This window comes from Gopherus flavomarginatus, chromosome 1 (genome assembly GCF_025201925.1).
Source record: "Gopherus flavomarginatus isolate rGopFla2 chromosome 1, rGopFla2.mat.asm, whole genome shotgun sequence".
NCBI lineage: Eukaryota > Metazoa > Chordata > Testudines > Testudinidae > Gopherus > Gopherus flavomarginatus.
The window spans coordinates 374,155,383-374,180,317 of NC_066617.1; the positions used below are offsets into that span (position 1 = coordinate 374,155,383).

At 53.1% G+C, this 24,935-nt stretch overlaps 3 protein-coding genes across 3 annotated transcripts; 2 read left to right on the forward strand and 1 right to left on the reverse strand.

Annotated features, from left to right (window-relative positions):
• Positions 1-383: 383 nt before the first annotated feature.
• LOC127044469 (ubiquilin-1-like) lies at positions 384-1,934 on the forward strand. Its single transcript, XM_050939398.1, has one exon. It carries the CDS (start codon positions 384-386, stop codon positions 1,932-1,934), a length of 1,551 nt encoding a protein of 516 aa, XP_050795355.1.
• A 3,539-nt stretch (positions 1,935-5,473) lies between these two features.
• Positions 5,474-7,579, forward strand: LOC127036821 (ubiquilin-1-like). Its single transcript, XM_050928462.1, is given in 3 exon segments — positions 5,474-5,620; positions 5,622-5,728; positions 5,764-7,579. Coding segments are annotated over 3 exon segments (2,070 nt in total).
• Positions 7,580-18,466: 10,887 nt separating this feature from the next.
• LOC127044901 (ubiquilin-1-like) lies at positions 18,467-20,104 on the reverse strand. The gene has a single exon (XM_050940223.1). It carries the CDS (start codon positions 20,099-20,101, stop codon positions 18,467-18,469), a length of 1,635 nt encoding a protein of 544 aa, XP_050796180.1. The 5' UTR covers positions 20,102-20,104.
• Between the last annotated feature and the right edge of the window lie 4,831 nt (positions 20,105-24,935).

A 24,935-nucleotide genomic window follows, 5' to 3' on the forward strand; every position in this document is an offset into this window, starting at 1 on the left:
GATCAGCATCTTTCCTGGGTCTGTCCATTTTGGGGAGCAGGGAGGCAGGGGATGCCAACAACATTACTGCTCACAAAGATGTCATCGATGATGTCACAGTCGGCCCAGCTGTCAGGCCATGTGGTGAACTGCTGGAGAGGCAGGAGGGGCAGGAGGCAGCTGGTGCCCTGGGAGTAAAGAGGTGGGGGCTGGTATGCATGATTTGGGCCTGGATTCTGGCATTACACAGGGCAGGGGGAGGTCGGTTCCCTTCTCGTGCTCCCCCACCCGTAGATCTGGGATCACAGCAGCAAGAACAATACTAAGAATATCACCATAGTTAAGGAAACCCAGCCCCGCCCCGCATTCCAGCTCTCCTGGGCCCTCCCTGAGCCTCCCTAAGCATGGCTGAGAGCGGAGAGAACACCATCACCTGCCCAGTCATCGCCGCCAACCCCCGCATCATCCGAGTCACGGTGAAAACCCCCAAGCTGAAGGAGGAGTTTGTGGTGCCAGAGAACAGCACCATCAAGCAATTCAAGGAGGAGATCTCCAAGCACTTCAACTGCCAGACCAGCCAGCTGGTGCTGGTGTTTGTTGGGAGGATTTTGAAAGACCAGGACACACTCAGGCAGCGGGGGATCCAGGATGGGATCACTGTCCACCTCGTCATCAGGACACAGAAGAGACCACAGGACAATTCACTTCCACACGTGTACATGGCCAGGAACGTTGTCCCCACCCCAGCGCCGTCCGGCATCGCCCCCGCCCACGGCAGCACCTTTGATCTGAGCAGGAGAGGCCTAGGCGTGAATGTGTCCAGCACCGAACTTCAGAGCCCATTGCAGCTCCTGGCCAGCTCGGAGATGATGGCCCAGAAGGTGGAGAACCCATTTATCCAGAGCATGCTCTCCAACCCTGACCTGATGAGGCAGCTGATCATGGCCCACCCACAGATGCAGCTGCTGGCCCAACAAATCCCAGAGATCAGCCGCATCCTCAACAATGCAGACATCATGAGGGAGATGCTGGACATTGTTCGCAACCCAGAAATGATACAGGAGATGAGGAGTCAAGACCGAGCCTTGAGCAACTTGGAAAACATCCCAGGCGGGGACAATGCCTTGAGATGCGCCTATGCCGAGCCCCAGGAACCAGTGCTAAGCGCTGCCCAAGAGCAATTTGGAAACCTTCCCTTTGCTATGCTGGTGAGGAATCCCTCCTTGGAGGGTGTGGGTGGGGGTGGCCAGCCATCCTGCGTAGATCACAGAGACCTGTCGGCTCCTCCCTCTGTCTCTCAGAGTGCCACAAGCATCTGCACCAACAGCACCTGCGGGGACCTGGACAGCGGTGTTACCAGCAGCAGCACCAACCCTTTTGGGCAGAGCTCTTCGGTGCCAAATCTGGGACCGGGGATGTTCACTACAGGAGGGATTCAGAACTTGGTGCAGCAGATCACCGAGAACCCCCAGCTGATCGTGAACTTGTGCGCATCCTACACCAAGTGCATGATGCTGTCGCTGATACAGAACGCTCAGCTGGCAGCACAGGCCACCTTCTCAGCGGAGAGCCCCCAGCACCAAGAACCAGTGACGCATGGGCTGCCAAATTTCTTTCAGCAGATCCAGAACCCTGAGATGTTAGTGGCCATGTCCAACCCGAAAGCCATGCAGGCTTGGCTGCAGATTGAGCAGGGGCTGCAGACGTTGGCAGCAGAGGCCCCTGTCCTTCTGCCATGGTTTACGCTCCGTTTGTGGGGACTGGGAAATCCTGGGAGCTCTGTAAGTGCGACTGGCCCGAGCCCTGCACCCAGTGAAATGTCACACGCAGCGCCGGCAGCGTCTGAGCAGGGACACCAACATCTGAACATGCTGCGGATGCTGAAAGTTCTTCCTGGGACGAATCCTCAGCACTTACAAGCTCCAGAAATCAAATTTCAGGAAGAACTGGAGTAGCTGGAATCAATGGGCTCCTTGAACGGCGACGGGAACATACATAGCAACCGGAGAAGATATCAGCGCAACCGTGGGAAGACAGAAACATCCAGCCCACCCGTTGTAGCACCATCTCTGGAACCTGTTCACTTGGATTTCGGTCTTATAAAGAAACGCCAGTAATGGTGCACCTTTTGGTGGGGAGCTGTCATTTTCTTGTCAGAGGCCGGAAGTCAGTAGCTTTTGCCTAAAGATGGTCCATGCTTCAGCCCTGTGATAACGTGCTATTACCTAGCAGCTGTCCTCTAGGGAGTTTGAGATAATGAGTTAATTAATTATGAGCATCACTACATCTCTGTGAAGCAGATATTATTTAGAGCTGGGCAAATATTCTGTCTCTCCACCTGGGCCCGGATGAGTGTAGTATTCGATTGACTGACATGCAGTTAAGAATTTCTCCTCACACTACCCCTGTTAGCTAAGGGTATGTCTGCAAAAAAGTCCCTGAGCCCAAGTCAACTGACTCAGGCTTGCAGGACTCATGCTGTGTGGCTAACAATAGCAGTGGAAACATTTGGGCGGAGTCAGTTGACCCGGGCTCTGAGACTCACTGCCAGGAGTTTGTGTGTGTGTGTGTTTTGAGGTTATTATCCCCATGGTGTAGATGGGGAAACTGAGGCACAAAGAGATTGATTCTTCTAAAATTGCACATGGCATCTGTGTGAGACCTGGAATAGAACCAGATCTTCTGGATCCCAGCCCAATAGTTGTGACTATAGTTGTGAAGCTCTAACCACAGTATCTGGCTGTGTTTGTGCGATTTTACATTCACTGTTCAGTGCACATTAGGGAACTTGTGATTTGTTCACATGGATGTTTTTGGAGAAGTTTTTATTGGTGTAAATATCAGTATTCGTCAGTGATGACGTGTTGGAAGCGCTAACCTGATGTCATGCAATTAGGAAACAGAAACCACGCCGCATGGCTTAGGTGCTCAAATAGCAAACCTTGACTATCTAACCTAAACACTTGGCAAACAAGTCTGAGGCCAAAACATGTTCACAAATGCCCTTTGTCTAACAACTACAAATGATGAAAAAAATCAGGAATGTTACGATTGGTGTGTGGCCAAATTGCAGATGGAGAAGGGTTAAATCTGCGGAACGAGTTGTTCCCAGTGACCAATTCATCCTGAGATCAGTGGAGTTACACCCTGGATTAATGCAGCCCACTGCACTAGTAACCATATCCCCTTGTATCCACACCTAGGGCGGTGGTGGTATTCAGATGGAGGGCAGCTGGTCTTCTCTGTCCTCTTTCGTCAGCAGGTAGGCTCAGAGGAGATCACCTCTTCTACCTCCTGGAGGAGCAGTTGAGCTGACCTCCCTCTTGTTCTGGGAGAGCAGGACCCAGAAACACCTAACCAGAAGGGACCAGTCAGATGGTCTGCATGGCCAGGCCAGAGAGTCCACCCAGGGATTTCTCCGTTGTGTCCCATCACTTAAAATGCGACCATTGGATTGCATCACCTACCATGCACTGTGGGGTGTAGGTGCCTCTAAACGCTCAGAGACTAGAGCAGTGGGACCAACAGAAGGTGTTTCGGGGTCCTGCTGCTTGTCACTGGAGGAGCAGAGGGACATGAGAGGTAGCAAACTTCTCCACTGGAGAACTGAGAGAGGGGAGGGCCAGCTGGGTGTCTGAGAAGACAGACTGTCATGGGCCACCCTCTCTAAGTACTGACCCTGTGAGGAGAAGAGCTGCATGTCCCATGGGAAGATGACCTGCCCCTGGGAGAGAAGTGGGACACAGGGAGACGGTGTGTGGGTGAGGCGGGGGGTGGACGGTGCCCTGCAATCAAGAACAAGAGCCATTGCAGCCCCACTGCTGCCCGGAGGCGGGAGTGGGGCAGAGGATGTTTTCCAGGGGATGCACTTTCCCCAGAAGGAGCAGCTTGGCAGGGAACGGGCCAGAAGGCTGCCTCTGGTGAAAAGTCGGGTAGGAGGATAACATGGGGAAGCCAGGTGTGGGCACAGTTCACACTCTGTGTTAGCCCACCGTTTCTCAAATGCGGCCATCAGGGGGTTTCCCTGCAGCCAGGACAGCTTCCTCCGTGGTGGTGGTGGTGCGGGGGTGGGTGGCAAAACCCCTCCCTTTTGCTCCTGGATGCCCTACCCTGCACGTGAAGCCAGGTGAGCCCAACACTGCAGAAGCATGGTGAGTTCTCTACTGGAGGAGGGACCGGGGGCTTAGTGAGGCTCGGACTTCAGCCCTGGGGTGGTTGGGCGGTGGGGACTTAGAGAGCCTGGCTGCAGACTAGGGCTCCAGCCATGGCGTGTCAGACTCCAGCCCCTGGCGGCATAGCGGCTGGCTCTGATCTGTGGTTCTGGCCACATGGCATTGACCCCCAATCACACCAGCAGCTGCTGGCCACCATCCATGCATGCCAACCCTCAGCCCTAGTCACTGACCCTGGGTGCTGGCCCCAGGCACCAGCCCTGAGCTCCAGTGGCTTCCGGCCTTGGGTGCAGCTCCCCGGCACTGGCCTCGGGCTCCAGCAGGTGCTGGCTCTGGATGCTGACCCCTAGCCCTGACCATGCAGCAGCAGGCGCAGACCCTAAGTGCCAGCCCCAAATCCCGGTGGCAGTCAACCCCTGGCTGCACGATCTGACCCCTAGCCCTCACTGCTGACCCCGGGCACCGCTCCTGGATGTCGATTCTGGGTTCCGGCAGGTGCTGGCCATGGGCGCTGATATCAGCCCCAGTCACACGGCAGCAGGCACCAACCCCAGTCTCTGGTGGGTGCTGACTCCTAGCCCCGGCTGTGCGGCAGCAGTTGCAGACCCCAAGCACTGACCCTGGGTGCCGACCCTCGGCCCCGGTCGCACAGGAGCAAGTGCCGGCTCTGAGTGTTGACCCCCAGCTGTGTGGCAGTGGGCGCTGATCCCAGCCCTGACTACACAACTGCGGGTACCAACTCTGGGCTCCAGTGGGTGCTGGTCCAGGGCACCAACCTACCTATCCAACCATGTGGTGGCGGTGAGCCCCCCATCCAAGCTCCCTGGCCCCTGCTGCTTCCCACGCCGCCCCCCCCCCATCCAGGTCTTAACTTGCCAGGACTTGCTGTGGAAAGTGATATTAACAAACATACAGATGCACTTTTCACGATAATATTTGTATTATTGAGTCTGCAAAAAACAAAGACCCTACATAAATAGCAATGATCTGGATGTGCCTAGGTGCTATTTATTTGTTTTTCCTAAAGCTGACGAAGTATTTTAGGGAAAAGTGTCAGTGCGGCCACCAGCAAGAGCTGGTGGCTGCACATTGAGGCCATCAAAACATTTGCTGTGAGAACCCCTGTGCTAGGCAAGGTAACCTCCAGATGCCATGGGTACAGGGGCACTGTGTGCATGGGTGCTGGAGGGAAGGATGGGCCAGGATATGGTGATCCTAGGCCTGTTTTCAAGGGAAGTGCCAGCCACCAAAGCCTTGTCTGCTTACTGTGACGTCAGCAGTGATGTCACAGTGCCCCGGGATAGGCAAGGTGGAAATTCTGCATGGGCAGGTGGCATCAGCAGCAGAAAGACCATGAGGGAACCCGCCAGGTGGTGAGTGAACAGAGGAGCAGGCCAACATCTGGCTGGTATGTGCACTCTGGCTTTGGCTTCCAGCAGTACCACGGGGAGAGCTGGCCAATTCCCCCTTTCCTACCGCTCTGCCCCAGAAGCCCGTAACGATAGCGGCACCAACGACCGCCGCCGTACATCAGCCAAAAGGAATTGTCCTCTGTCACGTCCCATCTCCTTCCCCTGGCGCCTCTGCTCCCTGAGGAAGGACCAACGCGGAGCTCCTGGATCCCAGTCACCATGTCCGAAAGCCGACGGGCCCCCAACACTAACCAAGCAGCCATCACAGCCGAGTCTGGTGGTGTCCTCAAGGTGACGGTGAAGACCCTCAAGCAGAAGGAGCAGTTTGAGGTAGCAGAGAGCAGCACCATCTGGGCATTTAAGGAGGAGGTCGCCAAGCGCTTCAAGGCTCCCTCTGACCTGCTGGTGCTAATATTTGCTGGGAAGATCCTAAAGGATCAGGACACACTGAGCCAACACGGAGTCCGCAGTGGATTCAGCATCCACCTTGTCATCCGGTCCCAAAAGAGGCCCCAGGACCACTCGGCTGAGCTGACGAATGCTGCCACCCCACCGATGCCGTCTGCAAACAGCAGCGCTTCTAACCTGCTTGCCTGGGGGCAGGGCCCCACTCTGCAGCACCTGGGCCTGAGATACTCCAACGTGTCCGAGCTGCAGGGGTGCTTGGAAGAGCTGGTGGCCTCCAGCCGGGAGTTAGTGGCCCAGGTCATGGAAAACCTTTTGTTTGAGATCATCAGTTTGGACCTGGATCTGAACACCATCAACAGCAACCCGTTCCTCTTGGGCTTCCTCGTCGGGGTGACAGGCATGAGCGTGCTGGGTCTGGATCCAACCGATGTGTCGGATTTAATGAGCGAGGCCTCAGAGGCTGACATTTCCATACAGGACTTGATGAGTGAGGTGGCACAGAATCCCTTGGTGCAGAACATCCTCACCAACACAGACCTGGTCCAGGAGATCCTTCTCTCCAACCCGCAGATGCAGCAGCTGGCCGAGCAAAACCCCGAGATTAATCACATCCTCCGCAACCCAGATTTCATCCGGGAAATGATTGAGGTCTCCAACAGCCCGGCAATGCTGCAAGAAATTATCAGGAACCATGACCGAGCCTTAAGCAACCTGGAGAGCATCCCCGGTGGATACAATGCCCTGCAGCAACTGTACAGCGAGATAGAGGAACCAATGATGAACGCCGTGCAAGCCCAGTTTGGGAGCAACCCGTCTGCATCATTAGAAAATAACCCACCGTTGGATGGGGCCAGTCCGCCAGCCCGGATGGAAAACAGAGACCCTTTACCAAACCCTTGGGCCGCTCGGACGAACAGAGCCGGTGATATTGTGAATAACCATAGCAATCGTACCAGCCATAGCACAGGGCAGAACTTTACTGTACTAAATTTTGGGCCTGGAGCAGGCCCTGGGTTTGCTAACACAGGAGGAGTTCAGAGTATGGTTCAGCAGCTAACAGGAAACCCAGAGTTTATGCAGAACATGGAGAGCGTGTTGTCCAATCCTAACGGCCCAGCACAGATGCTGCTGAACAATACCCACCTCTCCAGTGATGGATGTTCTCGGCCTCAAGATGAAAGGATACATCAGGTCCCTCCGGAGTTGGAGAGCGCTGAAATCGCCCCCTTACTGACCAGCCCTAGAGCCATGCAGGCTTTGTTACAGATTCAGCTGGGCTTGCAGACGCTCTCGGCCGAGGTTCCAGATTTTATCCTAGGGCTGGGGGACCGGAACGTGGAACTGGAGCTGGAAAGCATGGAAGGGTCCGTTCCCAGTAGTGAGTCTGAGGAGGACGTCAGTCTAACGTCAGACAAGGATGAACCTGAAGGCCAAGAGTGCGTGGATCAGCAGAGGCCAGACGTCAGATTTGAGCGACAAATGGAGCAGCTCAAAACAATGGGCTTCCAGGACCAGGAAGCAAATTTACAGGCTCTGATCGACACCGAAGGGGAAATCAATGCAGCCATTGAGATGCTAACAAAGTCCCAGCCAAGCAAGATATTGTAACATGTTCATTTTGCCTGTTGTAATTCTGTCTTGTTACATACTAAAAACAGCTTGGTGCATATTAAGGTAGCGTGCAGTGACTTGCTTTCAAAGTGCTCCCTCCCTGCACGTGTTCCATGCAGTACCTGCCTGTTGTGCTAGGCGCGGCACGTAACACACAAGAGTCAGTCCGTGCCCCAAAGAGCTTCTGATCTAAAGAGACGAGACAGGCACGGGGGAGTTGGGTGTCTTTCTTGCCATGTTACAGAAGGAAATTGAGGGTGGAGGGACCCAGAGCGCAGGCCCCAGCCCAAGACTGAATGTCTACACAGCAGTTTTTAGCCCCGCAGTCCAAACCCTGCAAGCTTGAGTCAGCTGACCCAGAGCAGCTATGGCTGTGCCATGGGGCTTTTATCCCTGTATAGACGTATGTTAAGTGACTTGACCCGGGACATCCAGAAAGTTTGTGGCAGGGCCAGGAATTTGACCCAACTCTCCCGAGTCACCTAATCCAGCTCATGAATTGCACTCTTCTTTCACCTGGCTTGGCAAGGAGTGTGATTTCAAATCCTGGATTTGCTGTCATCACATAGGGCATCCTCTTCCCCCATCTCCCTCTGCCCTGGTGCCCAGCCCCCCCCCGCCCCCCCGCTCCCCCAGGTCCTGCAGCCAACCAATGTCTCCCAGCTGTTTCCTTCCAGCCTTGGGTGGGCTAAGTGATTTCTGTCCTGGAGGGTCTGCTCTGTAGCTCATTAAAACTCCCATTGTCATGAACAGCTGCACTGGAGGGTTCGCTCGGGGCCCAGGCCACTTGCATGGGTCCCTGCTTGGGGCTGGCAACACATGACCAGTGCGGCTAAGGGCTGGGGACTCTGGCTTTGGGGTCTCCCTTGTGACGAACAGAGGGAATGTTAACAGCAGAGACAGAGTCCAATGCAGGGAGAGGAGGCAGCTGCTCTGGCTGCCTGCTGGGTGCCTGCAGTTGGAGCGGCCCACGTGCTGATTTGGCCCCCTTTGTTCAATAAACAATGCGAGCAAATACCTCGAGGTGTTGTCAACAGTCTCTGCTCCGGCCATTGCAAAGCCTGGAACCAGCTCTCATTTAGTAGGACAGCATGTGCAGACTGCCTATGGCGCAGCCTTGTCCTGGGCACAGGCAGCTGGGCTGGATGTCCGGTAGATCTGGCCACGTCTCATTTAGAAATGCCCCTGCCAGAGCCCGTGTAGGGAAGGGTCTTTCTCTTTACTGGGCATTTAAGAAGAGAAGAACATCAGAGTTGCCGTATTGGGTCAGGCCAATGCTCCATCTTGCCCAGGATCCAGTCCCTGACAGTGGGAGTACAACAGCTTCTGGAGGCATGTACAGAACAGGCACATTACAGAGCAATCTACCCGTCTTCCCCCGTCAGTCAGAGGTTTAGGGAACCCCAGAAACAATTGCAGGGAAGGCAGCAAAGGTTGGAGTAACTAGCTGTGATGCAGAGGAACTGTCTTTGTGGGGGATGGGAGAGCAGGGGGTGACTGCAGGTGAGGGACAGGACCTGAGCTTGTAACCTGAGCCAGGCGGGGGGGAAGGGGAGTAAAGCCCTTGGCCCGGGAAGCTGGACAAAGGAAGGGGCCTGCTGGAGAGGGTTTAGTCAGTTTCGGTTTGGGGCTGGGTGGTGGAATTCAGGGAATCCCAAGCTGGGATCCAAGCACCCTGAACCCCCAGAAGGACCAGATTGAGGGGTCCTGGTTGTGCCTACAAGCTCGGCTGTAGCCTGTGTTCCTGTTGTCCAATAAACCTTCTGTTTTACTGGCTGGCTGAGAGTCGCTGTGAGTCCCAGGAAGAGGGGTGCAGGGCCGGACTCCCCACACTCTGTGACACTAGCCTGGTGCAGATGGAATTGTTTAGGGGAAGAGACCCATGATTAGGGGATTGCAGGGCTCCAGGTAAAGGTGCAGGTTAATATGACAACAAGCAGAACGATTCTAGAAACAGGAGGAAATCACTGAAAAGTGCCAGATAAAGCCTGCCCAGCCCCCCCAAGGTGAGATTTGGGTTCCTGCTGTCATCCCTCCCCTCCCGTCTACTTTTAATTCCTCACCTTAGTTCTTCTGTCTCCTCGCCTTCTTGAGACAGGGCTGGTTCTGTAGTGCCCTGCCTTAGCTTCCCCTTCTCCGGCTCCTGGGGTAATCCCCAGAGGCTGTCTGTCCAGTAGCAGCTTTTAGGCCTGGGTTCATTAAGGAGACAGTTCAAAGCAATCCTCAAAGTGAAAGCCCCAAATCAGCCAAGCCCAGCTCTTTCTAGCTGCAGCCTTCCCACAGGTCTCTGCCTCCCTTGTCTAATTTTCTGGCGGCGAGAGAGTGTTAGGATATAGATATTCAGGCCTCTCTGCAAAGGCCTATAATTTAAGAATTTAGGTGTATTCTTATCACTTAGCTAGTTATAGAGGTATAAAAGAAAGAATCAAAATCACTGTCTGTGGAATGGCCTTCTCTCACTGTGACAGGCTAAGGCCTTCAGCTAAGATGTAGTTAGGTAGCCATAAGCTGGGAAGTGAATGGTCACATCCTCACATTCCAAACTAGTCACATTGAAATAAGGTGCTATTGGGCTGTTAGGAATACAATCCTGCCCTGATATTCCATCACCTCCAGAGAAAGGGAAGAGCCTAGAAGATGTAAAAGGAAACTTAGTTTGATACCATCCTGTCTGGTAAGAACTCACTTATCAATAGACACAGCTGGAGAACCCTTATGTCTGTGTAGATGTAGTTGAGAAATCTTCACTTCTGTATTGTTTTGTATGTTTAGTTGCATGGTCTCTGTCTGGTTCTGTGATTGTTTCTGTCTGCTGTATAATTAATTTTGTTGGGTGTGTAAGCAGTCAGGATGAGCTCTACCCTGACATCTGCTGGTGAATTATGGGAAGTGTGGAAAGAATTTCAGAAAGTGTGGAATCTCAGGTATTTGCATGGGCACACCCAGCATAGCCCAAGGCAGCCTGGGATGGTTATTTTGACAGGTCTGAGATCCCCAATTTCTTTGTTATTGGGGCAGGATAAATAAAGTGTTGCCACCCGATTATGTGAATGAGGAACTATGAGACTGCTTTATGACAGAGATGTCTCAATATACATTAAGTGACACTTGCTAGACAAGGGACTTGGGTTCCAAAACCCAGTGAATTGAGACAGGTCGGGGACTGGTGTGTGTAGCTGATGGTATGGGCCTGTTTGAGGTCCTGGAACACCAACTGCACATCCTCCTTTCTCCACTGTTAAAGGGTAGAGCTAATTTTGATTCTCTTAGGAGTCCATCTAGAGACTGCTGAGCTGAGTTCCTGTTGGGCTAATGGTGCACCAGCACCAGGGTTCCCTTACTAAGAGCTGAAATCACTGAAAGAGCTGAGCTGAGATCAGGGAGTGCTGTGTTAACTAGTGGGGGAGCCTGAAGACCTATTGTTAAGCGGCTGGCAGAGCAGAGCAGTTTGCAGCATGTTGGAGCAGCCCATGGAACAGTGAGTGGAGTGGAGCGGTTTGCAGGGACGGCTGGAGTGACTCACGGGTCGGCTGGAGGAGCTGCACAGCTGGAGCTGCTCGTGGTGAAGGCTGCAGCAGAACTCCACGGATGGGCGGGGCAGTTGGCCCTGGCCCATGTAAGGTGCCCCTTAACACCCTGTGTGGGCTTCCCCTCCCACACTCAGGCTAGGGGGGTGCTAAAACTCTGCAGATAAACTTTTGAACTCTGGGGTGGCACTGACCAGAGACTTTCAGGTTGTTGGACTTTGGGGTGATTGGACTTAAGACCCTAAGGGGGAAAGGACATTGCCAAATGTACTTGGAGGTGGGTTTTTTGCTTATGGTTTGTGTTATAATCCTGTTTGTGGTGTTTCTCCAATGTGATGCCACATTGTTTCCCTCCTTCATTAAAAGGATTTTGCTACACTCAGACTCCGTGCTTGCGAGAGGGGAAGTATTGCCTCCTAGAGGATCCGGGGGGGGGGGGTGGTATGTAATTGTCCCAGGTCACTGGGTGGGGGCTCGAGCCGGTTATGCATTGTCTTATTAAAACGGAACCCCTGGATACTGAACCCGGCCCTTGTTGCTGCCAACTCAGAGGGGCAGAAGGGTTACAGGTGTAAACCAATTAAGATGGTGGGGTATAATTGGTTAAATAACCATGTTACAATATGTTAGGATTGGTTAGTTAAATTTCAGTAAAATAATTAAGGAACAGCTAAGCAAAACTCAGGTTTTACTATATAGTCTGAAGTAAATCAGGAAGTTGGGGGGAGAAATGGGAACAGGGACTGGGGATGGGGGAATGAAAATCATGTTTTGCTAAAGGGGAAAATGGGAACAGGGGATGGGAACAGGAACATGGACACAGGCAAGGCTCTGTGGTGTCAGAGCTGGGAAGGGGGATACTAAGGAAGGAAACTGGAATCATACTTGCTGGAAGTTCACCTCAACATACGTCGAATTGTTTGCACCGTCGGACTTGGGGTATTGTTGGTCTCTGTTCATGCGAGAAGGACCAGGGAAGTGAGAGGGTGAAGGAATAAGCCCCCTAAAAGAGATCAGCAGGCAACCCCCCGCTGCAGCTCCTCTGGCTTCTTGGGGTCTCCGCAGCCACCTAGATGCTCTCTGCAGCTGTCTCTGAGTCTCTCTGGCTTGGAGTTTTTTGGCTGGCAACCCCCCCTGTGCTGCTCCCCTGGCCCTCCCGCAACCTCCTTCAGCCCTCTGGGTCTGGCTTTCAGGCCCAAACCTGTCCCCCCGGTCCAGGATCTACTGCACCCTGCATGCCCACCCCTAGCTTCCTCCCTCTATGTCCTGCTCAGTTATGGAGACCAGCTGCCTCCATCTGGCTCCCTGGAGAGGCTGTTAATGAAGTCCAGGTGGGCTGAGTCGGTTACAGAGCCAGTGTCCGGCTTAGCCAGCCCCTCCTGCAAGGGTTGCAATGTTGCTGGAAGCCCGTGAGCAGAGAGGCGGCTAGGAGCAGTGCCCCAAACCATCCAGCGCTGACCCCAGGCTGACGAGTCTCAGAGCGGCCGGTCAGACCAGGGGCTGGTATTGTGTTTCTCCAACAGTAGAGTCAGCGGCAGAGACAGAAGCTGCATTTTCTCTCTTTGCTGGTCTGTCCTTTCCCCTCTCGTCCGGGTTTGTCTTGGAAACGGGATCAGACTTTAACAGCAGCAGCAGGACAGCTCCAGCCCCTGTGAACTCGCTTCTTTTCTGACCCGGCCCCCAAAGGACAGTTCTTACCACCTGTAATGCCATCTCACTGCGGTTCTCAAATGCGACCACAGCCTCCGGGGCTGTTACTGGGGAGGGGGTGAGGAGTATTGGCCCCTCCCTGTTGCTCCTGGATGCACCACCTGGTTGTTGGTGGCTGGGTCTGTCAGCAGTGGTTGGGCTCTGCTCCCCCTGGGGCACAGTGCTGGGGGACCAGGCAGGTGAGCTGGTGACTTCCCCACCTTCCCGGGATGATGGGGTTCAGACTTCTGGCTTGGTGGGGCAGAGGGGCAGCAGGCTCTGACCACAGGGCTTTGGGCTCCAGCCTCCACCCCCCTTAACACACTGCCTCCCCCACCCATCCCCATTGCCCCTGGCTCTCACTGTCTCCCCCGACCTCCCATCTAGGGAGTCCCCAGGCTTGCCAGGGCTGCGTATGTCTGCTGTGAAAAGCGATGCTTGTATGTTTGTTAATATCACCTTTCACAACAGACTTAGCTGGCAATATATCAGTGACAATGAGCTGGCCGTGTCTATGCACATATTTATTTGTCCTAAAGCGAATCAAGTATTTTAGGAATAGGTGTGAGAGCTGCCAGCAGCAAGAGTTGGTGGCCACAGAGTGTGGCTACCAAAAATGTTGTCCTGAAAAACCCTGAAGAGACTGTCAAACCGGGGCTTGTCTCCTTATAAAACCTCTCTTGGGAAAAGGAAATAAGGGGGAATGTTAAAACGAAAGCCTCCCCTCATGCTTCACATTGCAAAGGTTTCCATGCTTTCCCACTTTTTTTCAGTGTCTTTAATAAAAGTAGACAGATTCGTAATGGTGGCTGTTACCTTGGGAGCCACCAGTGATAACTCGGCACAAAATCCTGGGCTGCATTAAACAGTTTAATGCTGCAACATGGAACAAGGGGTTCATATACCCCTTAGCCCTGGGTGGCCCCTTTTCAGCCCCTCAGTGCTCATCCAAAGCTCAGGATGAAATGTTCCTTGGACTCCCGCCGCACCCTGCGGGGGGCAGATGGATTTGACGTGTAATGGAGACTTGCTGATCTGCACATGGTTAAACCGAATTGCCAGATGTGAGGGTAAGAAACAGGGAAGAGATTGGGAGGGATTTTGGGAAGAAGGATGGTCACTTGCCTCTAATCCAAAGTCAGCTGAAGTCAATTTCAGTGGGTTTGGAATCAAAGTTTCGCTGAAGGGCTAGGATTCAGGGTGTCTGCTACTCAGTCACTGAGCCGCACCTTCCCCATCTGTAAAATGGGCACGGTTATGCCACCCTCCCTTCCTGAACGTTTCTGAAGTACCACTCCAAGCTTCTTCTGTATGAGAAGCCACATAGTTTACAAAAGCTCTTCTTCCCTGGGAGATGTGCAGAAGAAAGAGCTCACATGGTTCTTATCGACCCCAAGATGAGGAATGGAGTTTAGGTCTTCTCCTGCCCTGCAGATGTGAACATCCCTCGCATTTGGCTAACCTTCTTTGATGATTTTCATAGCAAACCCTTGCATCTTCTCATTGCTTTCCTGGCATTGAACTGTTCTGTCTTTGCACATGTCTTGGGGTGAGGTGGGGACTTCTCCAGCACATCCTGTTAGCTCTTTATAACACCCACTTCAGACCGGTGCCTTCATCCCGACAGGTGTGGTGATTCCTGCACAGAGGGAGCGTGGGGCAGAACGCAGCAAAGCATGGCCAAAAGTTGCAAAACTAGGTGCCTGCAGTCAGGACCCTACATAAGAAGCCTGATTTTCAAACCCCTTGAGTCCCCCGGCCGCTCACAGGGGTGTGGGTGAGAACAGCTGGGCACTCGGCAGGAGCTGGACTTTATGTGTGACAATCCTGGCCTGATGCCACGCAGCCTTGCCCCGCGGCGTGCAGCGATACTAGACACATGCACAAGTCAGGTGAACTCCTGCTCCTGTTAATATTTAACGATATTTCAATGATACAGGCACCGAGGGCTTACAGGCTGCAGTGCTGGAAAAGCTTCCAGACAGGGAGGAGATGGTGAAGTCAGAGGAGCTACCGGGAGCTCCAGCAGTGGAAGGGCTGCACCACGCTGAGCAGCTGTGTCCCACGCATCCGTTTTCTGTCGTGTGAATCAGGCCAATCCAGATTACGTTTAGATTCAAAGTAATTGGCTGTGTCCTGCTCTGGGGCACACGCAAATTGAAAACACACAAACCCCCACCACGTCTATCAGAATCTCAGCGGGATAAGTCAAAGGACCTGCAGCAAAGGCAAGTACACACCACAGCATTTTGCTAGCAAAATCACCCCCAAACCAACATCCCCTCAACCCAACAAACATGCTGGCACCAGATGCTGCAGAGGGAGGGATAAGAGCGCTGGAGGAGAGGGACAACCTGCCCCTCCCTAAGATCTAATCCTGGCCTCTAGTCGACTTACAGTCTGAAGCACAGGGTTGAATTTCCCTGCCAACTTTTGAGTTGTCATTAGCTATGTGACAAAGTGGGGTGTTTCCCTTTGTTGTGTTGTCTATGAGTCTTACTGTCCTGTACTAATACTGTGAGTGCCTCAGTTTCCCTGTGTACTGCAACCAATGCCTAGGCGGTGGGAATTGGGTGTGTGACTTTTGCCAAGGCCCTCGGGGGCAGGGCAGTCTGCCCGGCTGCCTGCAAGTAAGCAATGCCCGATGCCCTTTGTAACCCAAGAGGGGTTTGCGACCAGGTGACACTTTGCCCAGGAAGCAGGACAAAGTCCAGGGGAGGAGCCACGGCCATATTGGAGGCCAGGCAGCGGGGGCCGGGGCAGTCTGCTGTGGGGGACATGGAAAGGGGGGAGTCCAGGGCGTCTGACCCAGGATTCCCCCAAGATGGACTTGGCTGAAAGTCACTGATTTCTGTGCTAGCAAGCTGTGTTCTACGCTGTGTTCCTATTGACTAATAAACCTTCCGTTTTACATGCTGGCTGAGAGTCACGGCTGAGTGCAGAGTCTGGGTGCAGGGCCCTCTGGCTTCTCCAGGAGCCCTGCCCAGGCGGACTCGCTGCGGGAAGTGCCTGGTCAATGAGAGTTGCTGAATGCTCTGAGGTCAGACCCAGGAAGGCTGAAGCCACGTAGGCTTCTTACTCTGGCAACTGTGGGCATGTTACCCCAGAGTCCTGCCCGGCTTCATTTGGAGCAGTTCCAGCTCTTCGGCCCGGTGACTCCATGACAAGCTATGATCCCTCCGGACCCTTTTCAGTTTCACTCAGTGGCGCGTTGTTCCTGTGTTAGGAGACAGGGAGCACAGGAGCTCCCGAGCACCTGTCTCCAAACCATTCATTATTTTATAGACTTTTATTTCATCATTTGGGCCATGCTCTGACCTGCACATTTCACCCACCCACTCATCCAACACGTCCTCTGCCAGCGAGTGGCCCAGAGAATAACTCTGATTGACCAGCTGTCTTACCCTGGAGCCATAGGGGACTCTAAAGGCAGGGGCTGGCCTAGCGTGTGACCTGCAGGGAGGGTGGGTTAGGAGTCCCAAGCTGTGCCCAGTCACAAAGAGGAGGAGTCTGCTCCAGACCCACCCTGAGAGCCTGGGTCTTTAGCTCTCTGGGCGTCCGGTGCCAGGGGAACTGTCTCACATGCAGAGACGGCAGAGGAAATCCAAGGGCCCAGAACTGGGGGCTTGTCTGCACAGGGTTGTTTTTTTGTGGGATATATTTTTGCACAGAACCTTTTACAGAATCACTCATCTGAAAAAATTGCATCCACGCGGCCGGCTCAACCTACTTGCCTCTGAATCAGCGTGAACCTTTCGCCGCACTGACTCCATTCCGGTCGCAGTTCACAACAAGGAGGCCAGTTCATCTGAAAGAATCGCTGCGTGTTGGCACAAGTAATTTTCATGCAAAAAAACCTCTATGCAAAACACACGCACACATGGAAATACAGGCACAGAGCCGTGTAGACGAGCCCTGCGCGTCAGCTGCTATGCCCAGGAGGGGGGCCTTTGTGGAAAGGGAACAGATTCAGGCCCCAGGAAGCCTGTGCTCGGTTCCCTTCTCTGCCACAGGTTTACTCTGAGGCCTTGGGCAAGTCACTGAAGCAGAAATTTTCTACCTTGGACACTAATTTTGGGTGCCCATACTTAAAGTCCTTACTCTAGATCACTTTTGGACAATGTGGCCTTAATTTCTCTGTCCCTCAGATCTCTGTCTGTTACATGGAGACACGAACCTCCCCTGCCTCACAAGGTGAGGGGCATGAGGACATACTCACAGACACTTGGGAGGCATCCAGGTATTTGGGCATCTGCCTGCATGTTTACGCACCGAGTACCTTTAAAAATCTGGCCTTCAGATGCCACAGTAATGGTGAACTAACTAGAGAGCCTAGTTTGCGAGGATTGGGAGTTAGGGCAGCTAGGTAGGTAGGATAGATAACAGGACCACATCCACTCTGATATCAACAATGTTGAGAAAAACTGATCTAGAGAGCTCAAACCGTCCTGCAAGAGCCAATCCAAACTCGCCATCCCCAGGATGCCAATCGGAAAGGAGTATGGAGAATTTGTGACTGATCCAAGAGAAAGTCACCAGCCACACTGGGAAAGGATCCCAGGTCTCCTAACCCAAATCTAGTGCCCCATCGGCTATACTGCACAGCCTCCTTAAGTGACTATCAACACCTTACATGATGGTGATTATTCACTATTTGTATTATTGTAGTGCCTGAGAGCCCATGGACCAGGACCCCACTGTGCTGGGTGCTGCACAAACACACACCAAAAAGACAGTCCCTGCTCCGAGGAGCTCACAAGGTAGCTATGAGACAAGAGAGAAGAGGTGGATACAGCCCGATGAGGAAACACAACATGGAGACAATACTGGTCAACATGGAGGTCTCAGCACAGCAGCAGTCTAAGCACTGGCCAGGTTTTTTTGTAGCCTCCCAGCAAAGGGGAGCTTTGAGGTGGGATCTGAAGGAGAGCCAGGAAGTGGGTTTGTGGATATTGAGGAGGGAGTTCTCCCTTGTGTCTGGGCAGCCCCCAGAATCAAAGCAGGGGAGTTCATGGCACAGCCCGGATCCTTCACATCCTGTGCTTGGGTTAAGTCATGCAAGAGCTTCCTGGCAGTTGTGCTTTAGCTGAATCTTCAGCCAGATCTCTAAGCTGAAGTTATGGCAAGACATGACCAACGCTGGCTTAATTGCACGGAGGGGTTGAGAGCTCGTGTCCACCTGAAGAGAAGAGATGCTTTTGGGTCGGGCCGTCCCCTAGAGATCCAGTAGTTAGGGACCTAAAAAGACCCCCTGATAATCAACCATGAAGACAAGGAATGGAGGGAGAGACCAGCTCCTTCATGTGTTCCTCTGCCCACCACCATCCCTCTCTTGTGTGGCTGGAGCTTAGGCCATCAGAAAACAGATGGGTGCTACAAATGACAGCACATCAATTATCGCTGGAGGCTAATATTTTAATAGGAAATTAATTTTTGAGAGCTGTAGGCCAGACAAACCAATGCTCATGGAGTAATGATCGCTGATATTCACAGTGCACCCTAAGCTTGCTTTGAACTCAGACGCATTGATTCCCCACTGCTTGAAAAAAACTACTGCTCAGGACACATGATGATCAGCTTTCGTTTATAGCAAGAGAGAGTAACAAGAATCCAAAGAGCAGAGCCCCAAGCAGCTTAGTCTTCAGAGCCAACAGCAAAAACAAAACAGCTAACGTGGCCAGGATGGCTGAGAGCCCAGTAGTTTATCTATGGCAGCGTTGATGTCTCCACCAGCCTCTCTCAGAGCTTGTATGTTGACTTCGTGGTTCAGGAAACCCATTATGTAGAGCCGCTCCAGCTGCTGCTGAAATTGGGTTTCTGGAGTTTGGGGAAGCGGGAAGTTTGCTTGACCAAGACTCTGCACGATTTGCTGGCACCCTGTCTCAGCCAATCCTGGGGCTGGGCTTGCATTCTCACTTGGCTCAGAACCAGTCCCCGTTACTTCTCTGCCATCGGCAGGGCGTCTCGCTGCCCCTGAGCCAGGAGCGCTGCCTCTGGCGAACCTGAGCACTTCCAGCCCCAGGGTCTGGAAACCCTGCTGAATCTGGAACAGAGCCTTGGTGGCTCTCGGGTTTGCCATCACTAATGGCATGTCTGGGCTGTGCAGCAGCTGGAGGAGGGCTTGGAGCTCCCGCGCTACTTCTTGGTGGGGATGCAGGATACCAACGAACCGGGGGTTACTCAGCATGAAGTGCATGATGACACTGGGGTTCTGGCTCAGGGCCTGCATTATATTCCTCATGTAGGGGACAGACAGGATGCTCCGGAAAGGCTGGGCATTCCTGGTTATCTCTGATGAGGTGTTCTGCACTTCTGTCATGTTACACATCCCAGCTGCAACTGCAGGCGGCACCCAGAGACTCTGTTCTGGGCTGCAGTTTGGGCTGTTGCTGATATGAATACCTCCAATGTCAATGCCATGGTTGTGATGGGGGGTGGAACTCTGTGGACCAAACTGAGATGCCCAAGGGTTCGGCAAAGGGTCTCTGTTTTCTGTGTCGGATGGTTGGCTGACCCCTGCTGGGGGCAGCTTGTTCTGGGGTGGGTCACTCCCACACTGCTCCTGTGATCCTTTCAGTGTTGGCTTTGGGGTATCAGGAAGCATTTGCCACAAGACTTTGTCTCCACCTAGCAGCAGAATCTGGCTCCTGTTTCTCAGTATTTCCTGCATCAATGTTTGGTTCCTAATGAACTCGATCATTTCTCGCAGGAGGGCTGGATTGTTCCAGATGTGGCTGACCTCTGGATTTTGTTGCGCAAACTGCTGGAGCAGGGGGTGTTCCCTTAAGAACCCTGTTATCAGGTTGGTGTTTGACAGCAAGCTCTGGACAAAGGGATTTTCCAGAAACTGTAGGATCATTTCGGGGTTGACCACCAGCAGCTGCTGGAACTCATTTAGGAAAGCTAAAATGCTGGGTGCGTTCCCAGCTAGCATGCTCAGATCTGCCAGACCATCTGAGCCAGGAGGGAGGGTGGCAGCACGTGTGTTGGCATTAGTTTGCTGAGCTTTCTGGTCCTTTGCTCTCATTTGCGGCCTGATGACAAGGTGGATGGTGAATCCGTCATGGATTGCAACCTGGCTGAGAGTATCTCGGTCATTCAAAACTTTCCCAGCAAAGATCAAGAGGAGCAGGTTAGTGGGAGCATGGAAGCGCTTGGCGATTTCGCCTCGAAAGTCGGCGATGGTGCTGTTCTCCCACACTGCAAACTCCTCCCTTTCCTCGAGGCTCTTCACTGTCACTTTGATGATCTGAGGCTTTGATGATCTGGCCCCTCTGCCAGGGCCCTGTCCCTTCCCAGCCATGGCTAACACGACGCTGGTCCCTTCTGGGAAAGCAGAGAGACCAGAGACTTAGAGGGGCTGGGAATGTCCAAATCCAGAGTGCTGATGCCAGCTGGGGCACCGCCAAATGCTGCTTCTCTGCTCGCAGCTTCCTAACCTCCTGGGGCTGCCTGAGTGGACTGTGACATCCCTGCTGATGTCACTGTAAGCAAGAAACCACATGGACACCTGCCTTATTCCCCATGGAGCAAGTGGTCCCCAGGTGGGGCACAAGGACCATCCCCAATGTTGCTACCATGAACAGGTAATGCGAGCTGGGAAGCAAATGCCTCCGTGCAGTTAAGGAGAAGGCAAATCTTGGCGCAGGAAGCATCGAGCTGCCACAAAGAGGGATGATCCCATACTGGAGACCCATCTTCCTGATGATGTCATTGTCTCCTCTCAGACCGATGACATCCCTCCAGGGCAGGGACCCCAGTTATTAGGACAAGACAGGCAATAGTAATGGGGGGTTTCATTATTAGAATTATAGATAGTTGGGTTTGTGATGTGTAGGAGAACCACATGGTGAACTGCCTGCTGGATGCAAAGGTAGCGAATCTCACAAGACATCTAGATAACCTTACAGGTAGTGCTGGGGATGAGCCAGGGGTCGTGGTATACATAGGCACCAGTGACATAGGGAAGGATAGGAGACAGGTCCTGGAGGCCAGATGTAGGCTACTAGGTGAGAGATTGAAGTCCTGGACCTCCATGGCAGCAGTCTCTGAAATGCTTCCAGTGTCAGGCACAGGGCCAGTCAGACAGGCAGACCTGCAGAGTCTCAGTGCGTGGATGAGACAGTGGCGCAGGGAAGAGGGATTTAGGGTTATCAGGAACTGGGGAACCTTTTGGAGAAGGGATGGTCTGTACAGGAGGGATGAGCTCCACTTACACTGGAATGGCACCAGATTGCTGGCATGCAAAATCCAAAAGGTTGTACGATTGCTCTCTGGAAATACATCAGAAGGAGGGAGAGGAGTTCTTTTAGCTCAGTGCAAATGTGGACACAAGAACAAATGGATAGAAACCAGCCATCAGCAAGTTTAGGCTTGAAATTAGAGGAAGGTTTCTAACCATCAGAGGAGCTCCAGCCGTTTACCCTTCCCTCTGCCTTACAGAAGGGCCTGTCTTCAGAGCTAAGCCTCTCTGGAAGGCTGAGGAGATTGGTGCCCCTTGTGTGACATTCCCTGGAGGCAATGCAGCACTGCTGTTTGTAATGTGCCTCTTGTTGCATTTCTGTCAACAAGGGGCAGGGCCAGCTCTAGCCATTTCGCCACCCAAGCACAGCGGCACGCCTCGGGGGGCGCTCTGCCGTTCGCCGGTCCCGCGGCTCCGGTGGACCTCCCCCAGGCGTCCCTGCAGAGGGTCCGCTGGTCCCGCGGCTCTGGTGGACCTCCCGCAGCCGTGCCTGCGGAAGCTCCACAGGAGCCGCGGGACCAGCGGATCCTCTGCAGGCACACCCGTGAGAGGTCCACTGGAGCCGCCTGCCACCCTCCTGGCAACCAGCAGAGCGCCCCCCTGTGGCATGCAGCTCCAAGCACGCGCTTGGCGCTCTGGGGCCTGGAGCCGGCCCTGCCAAGGAGACTGTTAAAAAAATCTGTTGATCCATGTGTTCCCCTCCTCCCCATTGCTGGAATCGGTCAATCCCTGTTATTGGACCAGCGCCAAAGTGCCAGAAGGAAGAGTCAGTCAAGCCTAAAGGTGTGTGAAAGTGAGCGGTGTGTGCAGGCCTTTATCCATCAGTGAGCAGCTGCTGTGTCATGACCTCTGTTCACAGTCAAACCCAGCAGCTTCTCTATGGGCCGAGGACCGATTGCTGCTCTCGGTTACACCCACTGACCCGCAGCTGAAGGCAACTGTCTGGCTAATTGCTCTAATATATCAGCATTTCCATGGGGTCTCTCATCCACCTAGACATGTCTCCCTGCAAGCTGGATCCTCTTGCTTCCCCACACAGCCCAGCTGAAATTAGCCAGGCTGCTCCCGATGACCATGCTGATGCTGCTATTTAAAATGTTAATAACTTTTCAAACCAGAGTCTAGGCATGGCAGTAAATCTCTGCGAGCTGGCTCCAGCCACCCATGAGTTCTCTCTCTGCTACAGATGGCAAGAAGCCATTCCCAGCATGTTCTGACCTTATCAGCTATTTGCTTGGGTCTGGATTCTGCAGTCTTTGCTCAGGCATAGCATCTACTGACAGCAGGTCAATGCGAATAGGAACAGGGGGTGCTCTTTGGGGATGGGGTGGGTTTTCCTAACCCCGAGACAGCGTATATTAAGTCGAATAAATAAAAGTAAGTTCCTGAGGATGTTTCACAGTTTCATAGATGTAGACCTGAACTTCTGCATGGCACAGGCCAGAGAACCTCACCCAGGTACCTCTCTACTGATCCCCAAAACTTTAGTTAGAGCAAAGCATTTCAGCCGGCAGGCAGAGAACTGGAGGGACCGAGTGGCCCCCAATGCCTGAGGCCCTTGCAGTGGCAGGGGATAGATCAGGTGAGACATGCCCTGGTGATCCCAGCAGGTGACCCACATCCCAGGCTGCAGAAGAAGGCAAAAAACTCCACAGTCCCTGCTAGTCTGACCAGTGGGAAATCCCTTCCCTATTCCAAATCTGGTGACCTTTTCGTCCCTGAGCACATGAGCCAGACCCACCGGCCAGGCCACTAGGAAGACGATTCTCTGTTCCGTCTGAGAACCCTGGTCCACTGGTCTAACCAGATGAAGCACGTAACTCGCCCAAATTGTGTGCCATCAGAAGGGGAGGAGGCTCTCGCCCAGAAGAGGTGAAATGTCCCCTTAGCATTAACAAACCCGGGCAGGGGAATATTTATCTCTCATTAGCCCCAGCCCCACAGCAGGTCACAATCCATTTCTTCATTCAGTATTTGCAGCCTGTGAGGGCACTGGGAGGCAGAGTCCCCAACCCTGCTGCTAGCATGGAGGATTCAGCAGGGATTATCGCTCTCGCTCTCTTTGGGGCTTGTTAAGTGTGGAGCTGGGAGTCGGGGCTGGATTTAGCCGTGCCAGTGATTGTACAGATTGCACACAGTTCACAGGGGAGGGTTGGAATTAGGCCTGGCCTCCCTCCATCCCCAGCCTCTCCATCGCCCACATGCATCCCTGCCACCACCTCCCACCCCTCTGTGGCCCGCTTTCCTGACCTCACGCCCATTCCCTTCCGCCCTCCAGATCAGACAGAGCAGGGCGGGATGAGCGGCCCTCGTGATGAATGGGAGCATGGAGCCACAGATGCGAGGAGAGGGTGGGAGTGAGCCGAGAACTGGAGCAGGAAGGAGGCAGATGGGGAAGGACTGGGCGGATGGCAGAGAATGGCGACATTGAGGCAGAGAGGGGTGAAGAGTTAGATGCGGTGATGTTCCTCAGAGTGCTGGAGAAGAGGGTGGGGTTTGGTGGCAGGACCAGGAGAGGAGAAACCCAGCAACCCCTTCTCAGTCTGATCCAAGGTGGGGCCCGTATGAGACGCAGAGGCCTCCCTAAGAGAAGGCAGCTGTAGAGGCCAGATTTCAGTCTCTGTCCTCTGGCCATCCTTGCCTAGCTTTGGGTTTGATATATTTCATAACCAGATAATCAGCAGAATTTCTGTATGTCAAAGGTTGCTGGCCCTGAACACTGACAAACCCTCGCTCTTCTATAGCACCTTTCATCAACAGAGCTCAAAGTGTGCTACTAAGGAGGTCAGACTCATATCCCCATTTTATAGATGGGGAAACTGAGGCACGGGAGGGTGAAGAGACTCATCCGCAGTCACACATAAAGCCTGTGGCAGAGTTGGGACTAGTATCCAGATCTCCTGAACCCGGTCCAGTGCCCTGGGTCAAGGCTTGGTCTCCAAGAGGCTGCACAGAGGCCTGTGTCTGGTTCCTCGTTGGAGCTTGTAAAGGTTAAGCTGTCAGGTGTGGCCCAGCCTGCTGAAGCAGGCGCTGACCCCAGGGCTGGAACCCCTCCTGTGAACACACCTCCAGTCACCGTGTGCTACCCCCCACAGTGTACATCCTCCTATGGGGCCCTGCAGCGGTGCTGCTGCAGGTGAGCCCTGTGACGTTATTGATATAATCTGGGACCATATAGAACATGGGTTGCAACCAAGGTCCTGTAGTGGCACCAAATCCTATGTAAAGGGGGTCATATAGGTGTCTAAGAGCAGGTTATGGGTTGCTGGTTATGATTATGCTGTCTGTATGTCTGTATCATTATGTAGTTGAAGTTACAAGTATTGGCTGTATACTGTCTGTATTTCAAATTGGTGCTGCAGTTCTGGGAAAACACCCAGACAAGTTGGTATTAGCTCTGCTGAGCCTGCTTGATGGCCCATTAAGGACCATCAGCTACACAAATGCCCCATTGAGAGGAGGCAGATACGCCTTGTAACTCGGCAAAGTATGAAGGGACTTGCCCATGTGACTCCAAACTCCATTTTGCTGTAATTTTCCACGGTAAGGACAACGAGATGTTCTTACACCCTGGAAAAAGACGATAAAAGGCTGATGACTCATCTCCATCTTGTCTTCAATCCTGCTTCTTAGCTCTGAAGGGACTTTGCTACAAACTGAAGCTCTGAACAAAGGGACTGAATGACCCATCCCAGCGGGGGATGTTCTCCAGAGACTTGATTTGAACCTGCAGTTTTACTCCATCACTGCTACAAACCTGAACTAAGAACTTTGCCATTACTGTATGTAATTGATTCCATTTAACCAATTCTATCTCTCATCTCTATCTTTTCCTTTTATGAATATACTTTAGATTTTAGATTCTAAAGGACTGGTAACAGTGTGATTTGTGGGT

Bases quoted from the DNA above. Each gene is read 5' to 3' on its own strand.
- LOC127044469 (XM_050939398.1), top strand. From the start codon at position 384: ATGGCTGAGAGCGGAGAGAACACCATCACCTGCCCAGTCATCGCCGCC.
- LOC127044901 (XM_050940223.1), bottom strand. From the start codon at position 20,101: ATGGCTGGGAAGGGACAGGGCCCTGGCAGAGGGGCCAGATCATCAAAG.